At 56.7% G+C, this 14,053-nt stretch overlaps 1 protein-coding gene across 8 annotated transcripts; it reads left to right on the top strand.

Annotated features, from left to right (window-relative positions):
• Positions 1 to 214: 214 nt before the first annotated feature.
• Positions 215 to 11,947, top strand: ZNF598 (zinc finger protein 598, E3 ubiquitin ligase). Of its 8 annotated transcripts, XM_037034447.1 has the most exons (13): positions 2,200 to 2,675; positions 3,116 to 3,232; positions 5,572 to 5,684; positions 6,447 to 6,572; positions 6,971 to 7,182; positions 7,296 to 7,513; positions 7,985 to 8,120; positions 8,693 to 8,880; positions 9,018 to 9,102; positions 9,217 to 9,977; positions 10,495 to 10,636; positions 10,742 to 10,892; positions 10,996 to 11,947. In XM_037034447.1, the coding sequence occupies exons 4-13, from the start codon at positions 6,519 to 6,521 to the stop codon at positions 11,347 to 11,349; spliced, it is 2,301 nt and encodes a 766-aa protein (XP_036890342.1). In that variant the 5' UTR covers positions 2,200 to 2,675; positions 3,116 to 3,232; positions 5,572 to 5,684; positions 6,447 to 6,518; the 3' UTR covers positions 11,350 to 11,947. The 8 variants fall into 8 exon arrangements, with proteins under 8 accessions (XP_036890339.1, XP_036890340.1, XP_036890341.1 ...); XM_037034444.1 differs by lacking the exons at positions 2,200 to 2,675; positions 3,116 to 3,232 and adding an exon at positions 215 to 504 and having other exon boundaries at positions 6,443 to 6,572; positions 7,985 to 8,111; XM_037034445.1 differs by lacking the exons at positions 2,200 to 2,675; positions 3,116 to 3,232 and adding an exon at positions 216 to 504 and having other exon boundaries at positions 6,443 to 6,572; positions 8,003 to 8,120.
• Positions 11,948 to 14,053: the final 2,106 nt, after the last annotated feature.

Raw genomic sequence — 14,053 nt, 5'->3', positions numbered from 1 at the left:
CCCCACTGCATGTTATTCCTGGATGGAGCCGCAGGAAAAGAGGGCATTCCAAGAAAAGGGTCTCAGGAGAGACTAGCCGGAGACTTCCGCGAAGCTCGCCACGGCTAGAGCGGCCGGTGCCAAAAGTGTTACTCTAACCAGCGCCCCTCTGGGGCGAAAATCTCGCGTGCACTTCCGTCGGGCGGGGCCGTTGCTGGGCGGGGCGGTGGCCTCGCCCCGGAAGGGGCGGGCCCGCTAGGAGCCTGGCCACGCCAGGCCGGCCGGGAGGGGGCTGGAACCTTTACCATGGCGGCGGCTGCAGACGCGGATAGTCGGCGGGCGGCCCTGGAGGCGGCGACTGCAGCTCCAGAGAAGGGCGGCGGGAGCTGCGTGCTGTGCTGCGGGGACCTGGAGACCACGGCGCTGGGTCGCTGCGACCATCCGGTGTGCTACCGCTGCTCTACCAAGATGCGGGTGCTGTGCGAACAGCGATATTGCGCGGTGTGCCGCGAGGAGCTGCGCCAGGTGCGTCGCGGTGGCCAGGCCGCGCTTTCGGGTTGGTCACGGGGGCGCGGCCGGGCGGTGCGGCCCTGGGCGGCGGGCACCCGGCACCGGAAGGGGACTTTGCCTTCCTGACCTCCGCCAGCAGACCTGATGGCGCCGGCTTCCAGAAAAGAGGCCTGGCGGGCCATCCGGGGCAGTGTCCTGACCGTGAGGCCTACTGTGGAGCGTCTGGGACCGATAGGCAGGAGGTGAACGATATGGACCGAAGAGAGAGTGGTTCTTGTGGGACAGCGGGGACTTTACTTCTGCGCTCCGGGAATTCCTGTCAGGTCATAGAAATGAGTATGATCAAAGCAAGAACTCTTCGACCTGCTTGTCTTTTGGTGTTTATTCCTCAGGAGTCTCCATTCTGGTGGAGGAGACAGCGCAAGTGGGCACCTAGAGGGCAATCTGTTTTGGGAGCACAGGGTCAAACTGGGTGTTGCCAGCCCAGCTGTATTCCTGCCCCGCCCCACCCCTCACCTCTCCTTACTGAGACTGTCATTTTTCATCTATCGAGTGGGAATAGCACTCAGACCTGCCCACACATGGGGAAGGCAGAACCATTGAGGTCTCCTCAGGGTGCTTGGTGGGTAGGGATAAAAGCGCCGTCCTTGCCAGTTCCAGCTGATGGCTCACTCAGCTCCCTAGTGAAGGGGGAGATTCTGACTCTGTCCCTAGTGGAGGGGTCAGAGGGCACCAGTGAGCTTTGCCGCCTCCCTCCCTGCAATGCCAGCTGCTGGCCGGGAGCACCTAGCTGGGGCTCCCTTGATTTGCTGCACTTTGAGATCTGTTTGCTTCCAGCATTGTGAAATTTCCCTGGTTTGTTCGTGGAAAGCTCAGGCTGGTGACATCTGCCAGAGAATCTGACTTTTCTCTTCATAGAAGACATTGTTGAGGAATAGGTTTCTTCCTTTTTCTTTGTTAAAGTAGACATGTATGTGAAAGCCAAGTGCATTCTGTAACCCATGAGCACTCTGTGGGCACCTACTTGTGCCCCATCAGAAAAAGTCAGTCTGTGATGGGGTGGACAGAGATGGATGTGGCCCTGGGAGAGAGGTGGGTGCGGGAACAGTTGGAGAAACCCTGGGCTTACTCAGAGGACACCTCCCAGTTTTGCCAGAGCCTGCCTCCTTCCCAGCCAGTCTGGCAGAGCATGAGGTAACTCTTGGGTGGCCAGGTGTCTCGGCAGACCTGTAGCTTCCGTCCAGGAAAGAAGGTGCCAAGGAGGCCCTTGTCCTGTGCGCTGTTGGTTTCACTCAGAAGTGTGCTGGTGCCTATGTATGCCTACTGTAGTCAGCATCTGGCCTCTCTCACTCCTTGTGGGTCCCATACCCTTCAAGTGCTTTTGTGACAAGAGGATGTTGACACACGCTTTCAGCGGGGTTCAGCTGGGGTATGGTGTGGCATCAGGTGACACTGGCTGACTCTTGTCTTCTCTGGCCTGCTCCAAATTGCTAGGCAGCAGAAGGGTGTCCGGGAAGGGAAGGTTGGGGAGTAGATGCTCCTGTCCATTAATACTGCTTCACTCCCACTCTTGAACTTGCTGCTCCACCCTACCCTTCCTGTTCTTTTGTTGAGTTCTGTACTGTCCTCTAGTGACCTATAATCCCATAGTGGCCTCTGCTCTGCCCTCCCTTATGGACCTAAGTCCTTGAAAAAAGTGGGGAGGAAAGTTTTCCAAGATGCTGTGTGGAACAGACCAGCTGTATTTGCTGGTGAATTCTTGCACCTTGACCAAGGGCTTCCCGGTACCAGCCTATAGGGGCAGGTAATGGGAAGAGCAGATGCAGCACAGCTCTGCAGCTGCTGGTCAGGCGAGGAGCCAGATTGATCTAGATTGCTGGCAGGTGCTCAGGGTGGAGGCTGAGTCCCAGCTGAGTGCTGGAAGGTTGAGAGTGATGTCAGATCCCCAGTTCCTGTTTTTTTCTTCCCTGTCCCATCTTTCCCACAGGCAGCTTCTTCTGAAATATGATTCTCATCTTGTTCTCGACCTTGCTGTGATCCTCAGTGATGTCAGCGAGGCTTGATGGGGCTGCTGTACAAAATGTGATGTGTCTGAGCTAGGAGGGGCTCTTCAGACCACCTAATACAGTCCCAACCCCCATTTCACAGGCAGGAAGTGGGAGAAAAGGCTGAAGGCAGGTTCTGAGGTAGGACCTGCCGACTCAGGTCATGCTTTTCTGTTGTTGCTGCCTCCTCCTTACTACCCTGGTCCTGGATCTCCTCCTCTAAGATTATCATCTGGACTCTTCTGGTGCCTGTATTATATGTGGAATGATCCCCACGGGCCCATACTACGTTCCCTCCTCTGCGTCAGGGCCATCCTCACTGCCCATCCCTCACCATCTGGCTCACTCTTGCCAGTGGTCACTCCTGGCACCCCCGTCCTCTCAGGCGCTCAGCCTTAGTGAGCACCCACCGCATACAGAGTGTGGAGAGCGGTAAGGCCACAGACTCCTCCCCGTGGAGTGCCCTGAGGGGAGCTCTTTCACTCCCATCTCCCCCTTTCTCTCAAGGACTACCCTGGCCATCCTGGACGTACCCAGGGTTGCGAATTCCCCCTTGGTCGCTTATTGCCTGGTTTACTCAGGGGCTGTCCAAGATGGCCCGTCCTCAAGTAGCTAGGCCTGACTTCACCTCTGTGCATGAACACATGACCTCTTCCATCAGGTGATCACCAGGATGGGTGTGTCTGGTTGGATCTTTGGTATGTTCCTGCCCCTCCCTGGCCAGGCTACCATGCCCTTGTCTTTTCTAGCCACTCAGTTTCACCACTCCCCTCACCCTCTGTTGGGGACAAGGACACTTAGCCATACTAGGCTGCGTTGCTGTCCCCTCATTTGCTTATTGCTGGGCTTGGCCTCTGGTGCAGGCCTGGGGGAGGCCCAGTCCTGTCTGGGAAGGGAAGTCATTGTATCCCCACTCTACACCCCTGGCTCCCAACCTGCTCACCCTCATTCTCAGAAAACTCCAGCCATATGCCTGCATGGTCACCTTCCTCTCCCAAGCCTGTTCCTGTGGTTCCAGTCCCTCCCTGAGCCAACCTAATGTCCCCCTTTTGCTAGCCTGGCTCAGGTGTGCCCAGCCTAGGCTGCCCCACCAGATCTCTCAGGAGGGACAAGTGCCCACCAAGCTGCCTGGTGATTGGTCTGGAGACCTCACCCCACCTGTGTCCATGGCAAGGGTACCTGCAGCCCAAGGAGACACCACCTACAGTAGATGGGAGCTTACCTCTGAAAAGAGGGCACTGGAACAGGGAGATGATGTGACAGGATGTCCCAGCACAGGCTTTCTCTGGGATGCAAGTCCATTGTTCCTCTGCTGTGCTTAGATGCTTCTTGGCAGCCTTAAGGGTTCTCTTGTGGAGCTGCTCACATGGCCACTTTGCAGGCAGGTGCCGAAACTCCTAAATCTGCAGCCTGTGTTGTCTTACCCTAGCTAAGGTGCCTCTTTGAGCCGGTAGCTCCCAGCCTTGTGGTGCTGGGACTGTAGGCTCCCTTCCCCGAGTGGGATGCCGGAGGAACTGGGCTTTGGGTTAGAGTCAGAAGGCAGGGCTGGGCTTGGACAGGTCCCGTGAGAAGAGGCCATCTTGAGGCTTAGGCCTGAGGGTAAGCTGGGGTGGAGTGGGGAGGGTAACCCTTTGGTGGTGGAGCTGAAACTACCCTCTGAGGACATGGGAGCTCAGCTGGGATGAGGCTCCCACTTGAGGTCAGTGTGTGGCAGAGGGCAGTCCCTGGCCTTGCCACACATGAGGACCAGGGGAAGAAAGGCCTGTTTGGGCCCTGCTCAGTGCTCCCCTCCCCAGAATGGGTGTGGTTGGATCATGACCCTCCCTTGGGGGCAGAGTAGGGGGCAGGCCTGAGTGTCAGCCTCCCGCTCTCTCTCAGAGGGTGCTAGGAAGAGGAGGCTGAGCTCCCTGGCTCCTTAACCAGGGAACCAGTTTTAACTACCCTGCTGCTGGGAGACAGCATGACCACCCGCTCTCCCCAGCCAGTCCTGTGCTTTCCCAGGTTCATGGCCATTCTGGTCCCAGACATCCTCCCTGGCTGAGCCTAACCATAAAGGGATGACTTTGTCATAACCTCTCTCAATGTGAAAATCCCTTCACCCGCCTTGTGTTGGTGAGGACTCTGAGCTGAGGCAAGTAGCCGGCTCCAGGCCAGGGGACAGTGGTGGAGCAGGAAGGGGCGTAGAGAGAAGACAGGCTGGTGTCTTGATCCAAGGGGAGGGTAGTGGGGGGCCAGAGCCAAAGGAGCGCTCCAAGATGAGGGAGTCCTGGAGAGAACAGTGTCCTTGTGGGCGCTGAGGGGAGGCCTGGGCACTTGGACAGGGGCCTGGTTATTGCCCGTGCAGGGGTCTGTGGAAGGGCAGGCAGGCCCAGCAGGCTTCACACCCACAAGTGCTGGAGACCCCTGAGAAGCTGCTGGGCTCTGGAGGTTTTTGCATCCAGCTCTGTCACATGCACAACAGCTTGTCCCTTTGGCACCCACAGACAGCCCAGTTAACAGGGAGGAAGCTGGCCAGGAACCACCAGGGACATAACTGAGTTCTGTGGAGGAGCCCTTTTCCTGTGGCAATGAGGAAACATCGTGGGTGGAAGCAGGGTAGCCGGGCCTTGACACATGGTGTCCTTATGCATCCTGGCCTGGCAGCATTCGTTGTTTCCTTAGCTGCTTTTGCACTCTGTCTCTTGCCATGAAAACTGTCCTGTACTCAGCCCCCATGTGATTAAACCATTTTGCCTAGACCTTCTGTCCCTGTCATTGCGGATCACTGTCTCTACAGCCGCCTTTGTCTATCCAGGTGTATGCTTGACCATGAATGAGTGGTCAGCCAGCCGCCCTCTGTTGGAGAGGCTAGGGGTTGCATCTCTGTCCTCAAGTACACGGGGAGGGCCCTCCAGTGGCTCAGAGAAGAGGCTGCTGTCTGTGGGGGCCTGCCACCGGCCTCCCAGGAGGAGCCCTGAGTGCCCTTTCTTCTCCTGATTGTGACCTCCAGTGGCTGTCCACTGCCTTGCTCACCAGGTCCTTGCACTTTCGGTTCCAGGTGGTCTTCGGGAAGAAACTTCCTGCCTTTGCTACAATTGCCATCCACCAGCTGCAGCATGAGAAGAAGTATGATATCTACTTTGCTGATGGGAAAGTGTTTGCCTTGTACAGGTGAGGAAGGAAGCATCTGTTTGGGTTCCTAGGGTCTTTGCCCAGCATACATCTGTGGGGCACTTTGTGGCCGGGGATGGGTGTATCCCCATCACCTCCTGTGCTCCTTAAAACCCCCAGAAGGGTAGGGGCACTTGGTGCAGCATGGACATCAGGGCTAGGTGTCTGGGTTCCTGTCCTCTGTTTCCTGTAACTGGAGACGCTTACAGCACGCCTCCTGGGGTTGATAGAGATGGGAGCAGGGGGTGGATTCCAGGAAAGTGCTCCTGGCATAGCACCTAATGCCTGCTCTCTGGAGCCTTCTGAGGTGCACAAGAGCTGCTGCAAATCAGGCTCTTTTGGCTCATGGCGGAAAAAGCTCATGAAAGGGTACAGTTGTCATGGGGTGGTACTAGTCTTTCAGGGGAGGGGCGACACCAGGCTTGGCTGGAATCTGGGCTTTTGACCCCAGCCTCCCTGTGTGGGCTTATCATGTCCACCTGAAGCAGGGGGTAGTGCCATGGATCATAGGCCCAATCCCATCTTGTGGCCTTGCTTGACTTGGGCCCTGGCAGGGAGCAGCTCCTGACCCTGGGTTCAGCACCACCTGACTCAAAGGGCAGTGCCATGGAGGGCACAGGTGGCAGTGCCTGTCCTGGCTCCTGCTCCCAGGGCAGCTACAGGGGCATGGAGTGCAGGGCCATGAGGAGGTGCCAGTGCTTGCTCCAGATGGCGACACTGAGTGTCTGCGGGGGCGGGTGGCTCTCGGTGTCTCCCAGGCAGCTGCTGCAGCATGAGTGCCCAAGGTGCCCAGAGCTGCCACCTTTCAGCCTCTTCGGGGACCTGGAGCAGCATATGAGGAAGCAGCATGAGCTCTTCTGTTGCAAGCTGTGTCTCAAATACCTCAAGGTGCGTCCTCACCCGCACAGCACCTACTTGGGGTTTTCAGGGATCCAGGGGGAACCCCAGGCAGAGTTAGATGGTGACCAGGTCCTATAGAGGAGTGACATGGTGTGGCTTAGTCAAGCAGCTTTGAGAGGCTGGTTGCTGCCTCCGACTCTGGACAGGCCAGACCCCTAGAGCCACCCCCCAGCATCCTCCCCTCCCAGATCCCTGGGCAGAATGGGGGGCATTCAGGCTGCATACAGCCCAGACAGGGCAGGGCTCCCAGTGACAAGATAGGCTCCTGGTGTCTGCCAGCCCTGAGCAGACTGCCACCATCAGGGTCCCTCCTCACAGTCGAGCTGTGGGAAGGGGTGGGAGGCCTGGGAGCCTGCACCCCATGCCCAGTCCCCTGTTCTTTTCAGATCTTCACATATGAGCGCAAGTGGTACTCACGCAAGGACCTGGCACGGCACCGCATGCAGGGAGACCCTGATGACACATCACATCGCGGGCACCCACTCTGCAAATTCTGTGATGAGCGCTACCTGGACAATGATGAGTTGCTAAAGCACCTGCGTCGAGATCACTACTTCTGCCACTTCTGTGACTCGGACGGGGCCCAGGACTACTACAGGTGGGTGCAGGGCAGCATGGGGTGGTCCCTATGCTAGACACCTGGAGCAGGCTGGGCAGAGGCCACTGGCTAGGGTGGTGGGGCTGACAGGGCTCCTGCTGACACTCTGTCAGCGACTATGCTTATCTGCGTGAGCACTTCCGGGAGAAGCACTTCCTGTGTGAGGAGGGCCGCTGCAGTACTGAGCAGTTCACCCATGCCTTCCGCACCGAGATCGACCTCAAGGCCCACAAGACAGCCTGCCACAGCCGCAGCCGTGCTGAGGCCCGCCAGAACCGCCAGATTGACCTGCAGTTCAGCTACACACCACGGCACTCACGTCGGAACGAAGGTGAATGGGGCTCCCAAGGGCTCCAGCCTGGTGCTCCTGATACAGGGTTCATATTTTCCTGCTCTGGAGGCCTCAGACTCAGGTCCTGACTAGACCCTTCATGTGTCAGTAGGGACGAGGGACACCTGTTAAGCCTGCTTTTCCTCTGAGCACACTGTGATGGCAGGCGCTCTTTTTCCTGGCCAGTTTCCACAGCATCTCGGGTCTGCTATTCTGGGGTCCTGGGGCTCTCTCCAGGTCGGAGGGTTGTTGAGCACCTGCTGTGTGTGGGTCCTGTCCTGAGGCTGGGCAGCTACCAGGCCCAGACCCCTCTCCGAGCCCACTTTTTGCTCTGAGCTGGTGCTTAGGCCCTAGAAGCCAAAGGCTGATGTGGACCCCTCAAGGCGTCTGAGCCTGTTCCTAGGGCTCACGTGCTGTGGGGCAAGGAAGCCTCTGGTCTACAAGTATCAGTCTGGCTTGGGCTCATGACAGGCTGTGTGCTGGCCACAGGGATCGTCAGTGGTGAGGACTATGAGGAGGTGGACAGGTATAACCGCCAGGGCCGAGCAGGCCGGACCAGTAGCCGTGGATCCCAGCAGAGCCGCCGAGGAAGCTGGAGGTATAAGAGGTGGGAAGATTTGCATGCTGCTGACATTCTCCTGGCACCACCACTATAGTGGTGGCGGCCCAGAGCTGGGCTAGGAACAGGCACAGGGATCAAGGGACTCTGGACTTCTGGCATCCGGTGTTCTGGGCGTGGCAACAAGGTCTGCCTAGTGTCCTCAACGAGCAGACGTATCCTCCTTTTCCTTCTAGTTTCAGCGAGACCCACCAGGACCTGTAGGTAGGGGTGGGTGAGAAGGGCTTGAGTTACTTGAAGTTGGTGCAGCTGTGCCATGAAACACCAGTGCTGCAGGCACATACTCGGGCTTGAGGCCACCTCCAGTGCCAAGCAGGATCCAGGCATCTGCAGACCCCTGGTGCTAGCTACCCCAGAGCACTAAACATAGGTGCTGCCTATAGCGTAAGACTGGAGGGAGGACACCTGCTGCTCCACAGCTCCCCTTTGTGACCAGCAAGGGTGGACTAGACCTAGCTCCTGGCAGCCTCCTGGTATCCAGGCTTCCTAGGGACCGAGCTCCTCCCAGCACACTGCTGTAGTCCAGGGCCTTGTCTGATCTGAAGGCCTCCCCATTTCAGGGAAGAAGAGGACCGAGAAGTGGCAGCTGCCATCCGGGCCTCCGTGGCCATGCAACAAAAGCAGGAGACACACAGGAGCAAGGACCGGGAGGAAGGCAGCAGGCTCAAGAAGGAAGAGGCAGGGGTGTGGGGACCCGAGGAGCCCCGGGGGCCCCGGCGCCTGCTCCGGGCTCAGGGTGAAGGCCCAGGTGAGCCAGTTCTGCCTGCAGACAGCTCTGCCTGGGCCAAGGAGCCTCCTGGGAAGCTCCTTAGTCACCCCAGAAGTCCTGCTTCTGCCCTCTCAACATTAGTCAGCCCTGATCTGGGATCCCACTGTGTCTTGTAGGCCCCAAGGAAACCTCTACGGATGGTCCTGTAAGCCAAGAGGCCTTCCCAGCAAGCAGCCCAGCTGCAGGGGCCACACTTCTGAGGTACACATATACATGAACTGGGGTGAAAGCACAGAGCTCCTCCAGAGAGTGGGTGGGTGCGGGGCAGTCCAGGGCCTGGCCGACCGCTGACCCCTCTCCCCTCCCTGGGCTCAGCACCCTCTTGCCCCCCACTTCGAAGCTCAAGGATGAAGATTTCCCCAGTCTCTGCACCTCCACTTCCTCCTGCTCCACAGCAGCAGCCCTGGGCCCTGTGGGGCTGGCACTGGTGTACCCCGTTCCTGCCAGGGGCAGGAACACCTTCCAGGAGGATGACTTCCCTGCTCTGGTGTCCTCCATCTCCAAGCCCAGCACAGCCCCCACCTGCCTCATCTCCGCCTGGAATAGCACCAGCAGCAAGAAGGTGGTACAGCCCACCCCAGGGGCTCAGGCTGCCAGCGGGGGCAGTCATCCCCCCAGGAAGGCTGGAAAGGGAGTTAAAGGTGGCAAGAAGGGTGGGCCACCCCCCATGGAGGAGGAGGAGGAGGAGGATGGCCGCGCTGGCCTCACCGCCCAGGAGCTACGGAGTGTACCCACTGCAGTCCCTGTCGCCTCCCTGTTGGCACTGGCCTCGACCCAGACCTTCACCAAAGTTGGCAAGAAGAAGAAGGTGGGCTCTGAGAAGCTGGGTGCTACATCATCCCTGCCTGAGAATGTTGGCCCCCCTGGGGCTGAGCAGGCCCCCACCGGCAGAGCTGAGGGGCCAGTTGCTGTCATCGTCAATGGACACACAGAGGGGCCAGGCCCCACTCGGAGTGTCCCCAAGGAACCTCCTGGGCTCTCACGGCCCCTGGGGCCCCTCCCCTGCCCCACACTCCAGGAAGACTTCCCAGCACTTGGCGGTGGCCCCTGCCCACCCAGGATGCCCCCTCCCCCAGGTAGGTGCACCTGGCTCAGGTCTGCTTCTGAACATCTGGGAAGGGGCCAGGGTAGTAGAGTCAGGCTGGAGCCGCCCCAGGCCCAAGGTTGTGTTGTACCAGCAGACGCAGGACTGTAGGTGGGGAGAGATGAGCCTGTGTAGTGGTTTCTAGCTGCCTCGGAAGCAGAGTGGAAATCTGGATACAGAGGCCACCATCTGTAGCGGTGTGACCTTGGTCCACCATGTAACCTCTCTGTGTCCCTATGCTCTATGTAAAACTGGGCAGTCCTCTGCCCTCAAGATGAGGGCAGATGAGTTAATGAGTTAACTTAGGCAAGGATTTGCCACAGGGGAGCACAGCATGCATGCTGGCTTTGAGTGTCGTCAGGCTCTGGGCCTGCTCTTCAGGGGAGTTGTGGTCTGGATGGAAGCCTGACAGGGGTGGGCTGGGAAGCCCGTGGGAAGTAAGGGATGAGGCCTGGCTGTCTCCAGCCAGTGAGGGTTATTATCTGGGTCTTGGTGTGCCACCTCCACAGGCTTCAGCACTGTGGTGCTCTCCACTCCACTCCCACCTCCGCCAGGTCTGGTGCCCCCGGTTAGCAAACCACCCCCTGGCTTCTCCAGCCTGCCCAGCTCCCACCCCGCCTGTGTCCCCAGCACCAGCACCACCACAAAAGCGTAAGTGCGGTGGGCTGTCCAGCCTTGTGCTCCTGGGGGCCAGGGGAGAATTCCCTCACCTTGGGCCACCCCAAAGACTGAAGTGTCCCATCTACTGACCCCCAGACCCAGGCTGACACCAGCACCTCGGGCCTACCTGGTTCCCGAGAACTTCAGGGAGAGGAACCTGCAGCTCATCCAGTCCATCAAGGACTTCTTGCAGAGTGATGAAGCCCGATTCAGCGAGTTCAAAAGTCACTCAGGGGAGTTTAGACAGGTCAGACCAGCGGGGGAGGCAGTGGTGGGGGTGTGGGGGTGCAGCCTGCCACCTGGGGTCCAAGCCTGGGCCGAGGGTGACTGGTTTTGCCTCTGGGTGGCAGGGCGTGATCTCTGCAGCCCAGTATTATAAGAGCTGCCGGGACCTGCTTGGGGAGAACTTCCATAAGATCTTCAATGAGCTGTTGGTGCTCCTGCCTGACACAGCCAAGCAGCAGGAGCTGCTGTCTGCACACACAGACTTCCGAGGCCAAGAAAGGCTGCCTAGCACCAAGGCCAGGAGGAACAAGAAGAGCGCGTGGCAGGCCAGCACCCGACAGGTTGGCCTGGACTGCTGTGTGTGCCCCACCTGCCAGCAGGTGCTTGCAAATGGTGATGTCAGCAGCCACCAGGCTCTGCACACTGCCCGGGATGATGACTTCCCCTCCCTGCAGGCTGTTGCCAGGACCCTCACATAGCTGCTGTTACATGGGCAAGAGCAGCCACACCCATGAGCCTCCTTTGTCCCTCCTCCTCCTGGGCTGCCAGGCAGCCAGGTAAGGCTCTAGTGAGGCCACCTGTTCAGGGTCCTTGGTTGGACAGCCCACCAGGAACTGCCTACCCTACCATATCAGCACACTGTCAGGCAGGAGTCCATCTGGTTTCCTCCAGGGACCTGGGCAGATACCCCTGCCTTGGGGGTGGACCAGGCTGGGTTTATATCATGATTTTGGCACGTGCCAGGAGAGGGAAGGGCTGGGATGCCAGGACTTGTCCATGCTGTCAGAGCCAGTGGCCGCAGCAGCCCAGTCCGGAACCTCCTGAGCCTGAGGCCTGCAGCACCCTGGCCCCTAAGCCTGAAGCTGTGGGTCCACTTGCTAGAGTAAGATGTTGAGTGTGTTGTATGAACAGTTGGCTGTCTCATGATTCAAGAATGTTCAGGATTAAAAGCAGACACAAAATCGTTCTACTTGAAGTTAAACCTTTCTAAGAGACAAGCTGCATCTGGAATCTCAAATTGCCTCTCACCTTTTATAAAAGTTTATCTTCCAAATAAATTTATTTTGCAATAATGCACAAAGCTGGCATTGTGAGCTGTGCCTTCTGAGGTCACTCAGTAGCATGGGGAACTTGAGTCTTTACACATCACAACTCAGGTGGTCAGCTAGTAGAAGGCCTATGGGGAGAGCTGGGCAGCTGGGCTTTGCTCACAGTAAGTAGAGGCCAACCTAGGGTCCCAGTCCTAGAGGTCTGGCACTGCCAAGAACAGACGGCCATACTTGACCCACACTTTGCATCAGGTAAAACTCTGCTTCCAGAACGTGACAGGTATACAGACCCAAGGTTTACATCTAGGGATGGGTGAATGAACTACTAGAGATGAACCTTATCAAGAACAAGTTAGAAACAGTGGGCAGGGAGATGGGGGAGCACATCTGCATATCTGTAAGAAAGTTTGTGATCTAGTATTTGGGAAGGGCCCAGACACGCTGAAATCCCTTTCTGCCCCAAACATATAAACAGGAAAAAATTCTCACTACATCCATGTAAGGCAACATCCTTAGATTAGAAAAACTGGAGATGTTTTTCTAAAAGCAGAAAGGGACACCCATAGTGATGAAGGCCAAAGTCGGTGGCCTGAAGAGGAACCATGCCAGAGCCACATGGCCACATTATCACTGCCCGCCCGTGTTGGGACCACAGCAGTGTCCCTGTGTACAGGATGCCACACTCTGTGCTCTCAAGGAGAGGAGAGCTGCCACCCCTCCGCCCTCCGCGGGGCAGTGCATCAGAGGCCACAGAGGGGCCGCCTGCACTTCCCACCACACCGGGAGCACCTTACTGTGATACCCTCTGCAGACATGAGCACAACCAACCCCACAGAAGAGCAATCCGGAAACTGGGCTATTGCATTAATGATACTGAAAATGCTATTCTTAATCAAAACCCATAAAACTAGGTGACACTTCAGCTCTGGCTGTGTAATGAGCACAGCTTGAGCTCGTCACATGTGTCAACGTGGTTTACACGTTACCATCCCACCCTGTGCACTGGGAACTATCATCCTTTCACAGAAGAGCAACCTGGGGGTGGGGGAAGGGTGGGGAGAAAATACAACTGTAATTGAAAAACAATAAAATTTTTAAAAAAGGAACCTGAGGTCAACGAGGGATCGCCTGAGATGACCAAGCTGCAATGTGGCAAAGCCAACATTCCAGCTGCAAGATGATCCTTCCCTGCTTCACTTAACCTGGAGGACATTAACCAACTAGAAATCTTAGAAATAAAAAACGGTCATAAACATAGTTGCGTTCAAAAGTAAACAAGACCAAGCTGGGAAAATCTCTGAAGGGCAGCTGGTCCTAGAATGTAGCTGCGGACGCTGCACGGTACACCTCATGGTGGTCCCGGGAGCAGAAGGTGGTGGGTGAGTAGGGGACATCTGGAGAAATCATGAGTGCCATTTCCAAGCACTGAAGAGTGATTTAAAAAAAAACACTAAGGATAATATTTTCAAACCACATCTAGACACAGAACTTAGAAAAAATTACTACCAAAATGACAGATAACCTGAAAAGGAGTTCAGACTGCACTGTTACCACTGTTCTCGTTAGCAGTGTAAGATCCAAAAGTTCTAAAGAAAATGACTTATCATTTATATAACTAGTAGAACTATCCTTCAAGAAAATGGAAATCATGTAAACTCCATGGACTGATGAAGAACATCTAAAGATAATACTCCCACAAGAAATATTTAGTTATCCTGCTAGTATAAGAGGGATATAAAAGATGGGGATCTCCCCAGCATTTCAGAGCGCCAACTCTGGGCAAATCAGTTCCAACCCAGTGTGATGTGTTGTGAGGGCTGGTGGACCTGGAGCCCCCAGAACATGGAGGTCAGCCTGGCCTCCACCTTCCTGTCCCTTCCTAGATTCTGGAGCCTGGTGCCCTTCAGATCCCAGCATCGGCCACTGAAAGGGGTAGGGGGAGAAATGAGTCCAAGAGCATCTGGGCCACAGTAAACTCATTTACAGTCTTTATTTTTAATTAATTAATTTATTTACTTTGAGAGAGAGGGGAAGGGAGAGAGAAAGGGAGAGAAACAATCAATGTGTGGTTGCCTCTCACACGTCCCCTACTGGGAACCTGGCCCACAACCCAGGCATGTGCCCTGACTGGGAA

This window comes from Sturnira hondurensis, unplaced genomic scaffold, assembly GCF_014824575.4.
Source record: "Sturnira hondurensis isolate 20B ecotype Veracruz unplaced genomic scaffold, ASM1482457v3 Scaffold0022179, whole genome shotgun sequence".
Lineage (NCBI taxonomy): Eukaryota > Metazoa > Chordata > Mammalia > Chiroptera > Phyllostomidae > Sturnira > Sturnira hondurensis.
This window is presented reverse-complemented; position numbering and strand designations above follow the sequence as displayed.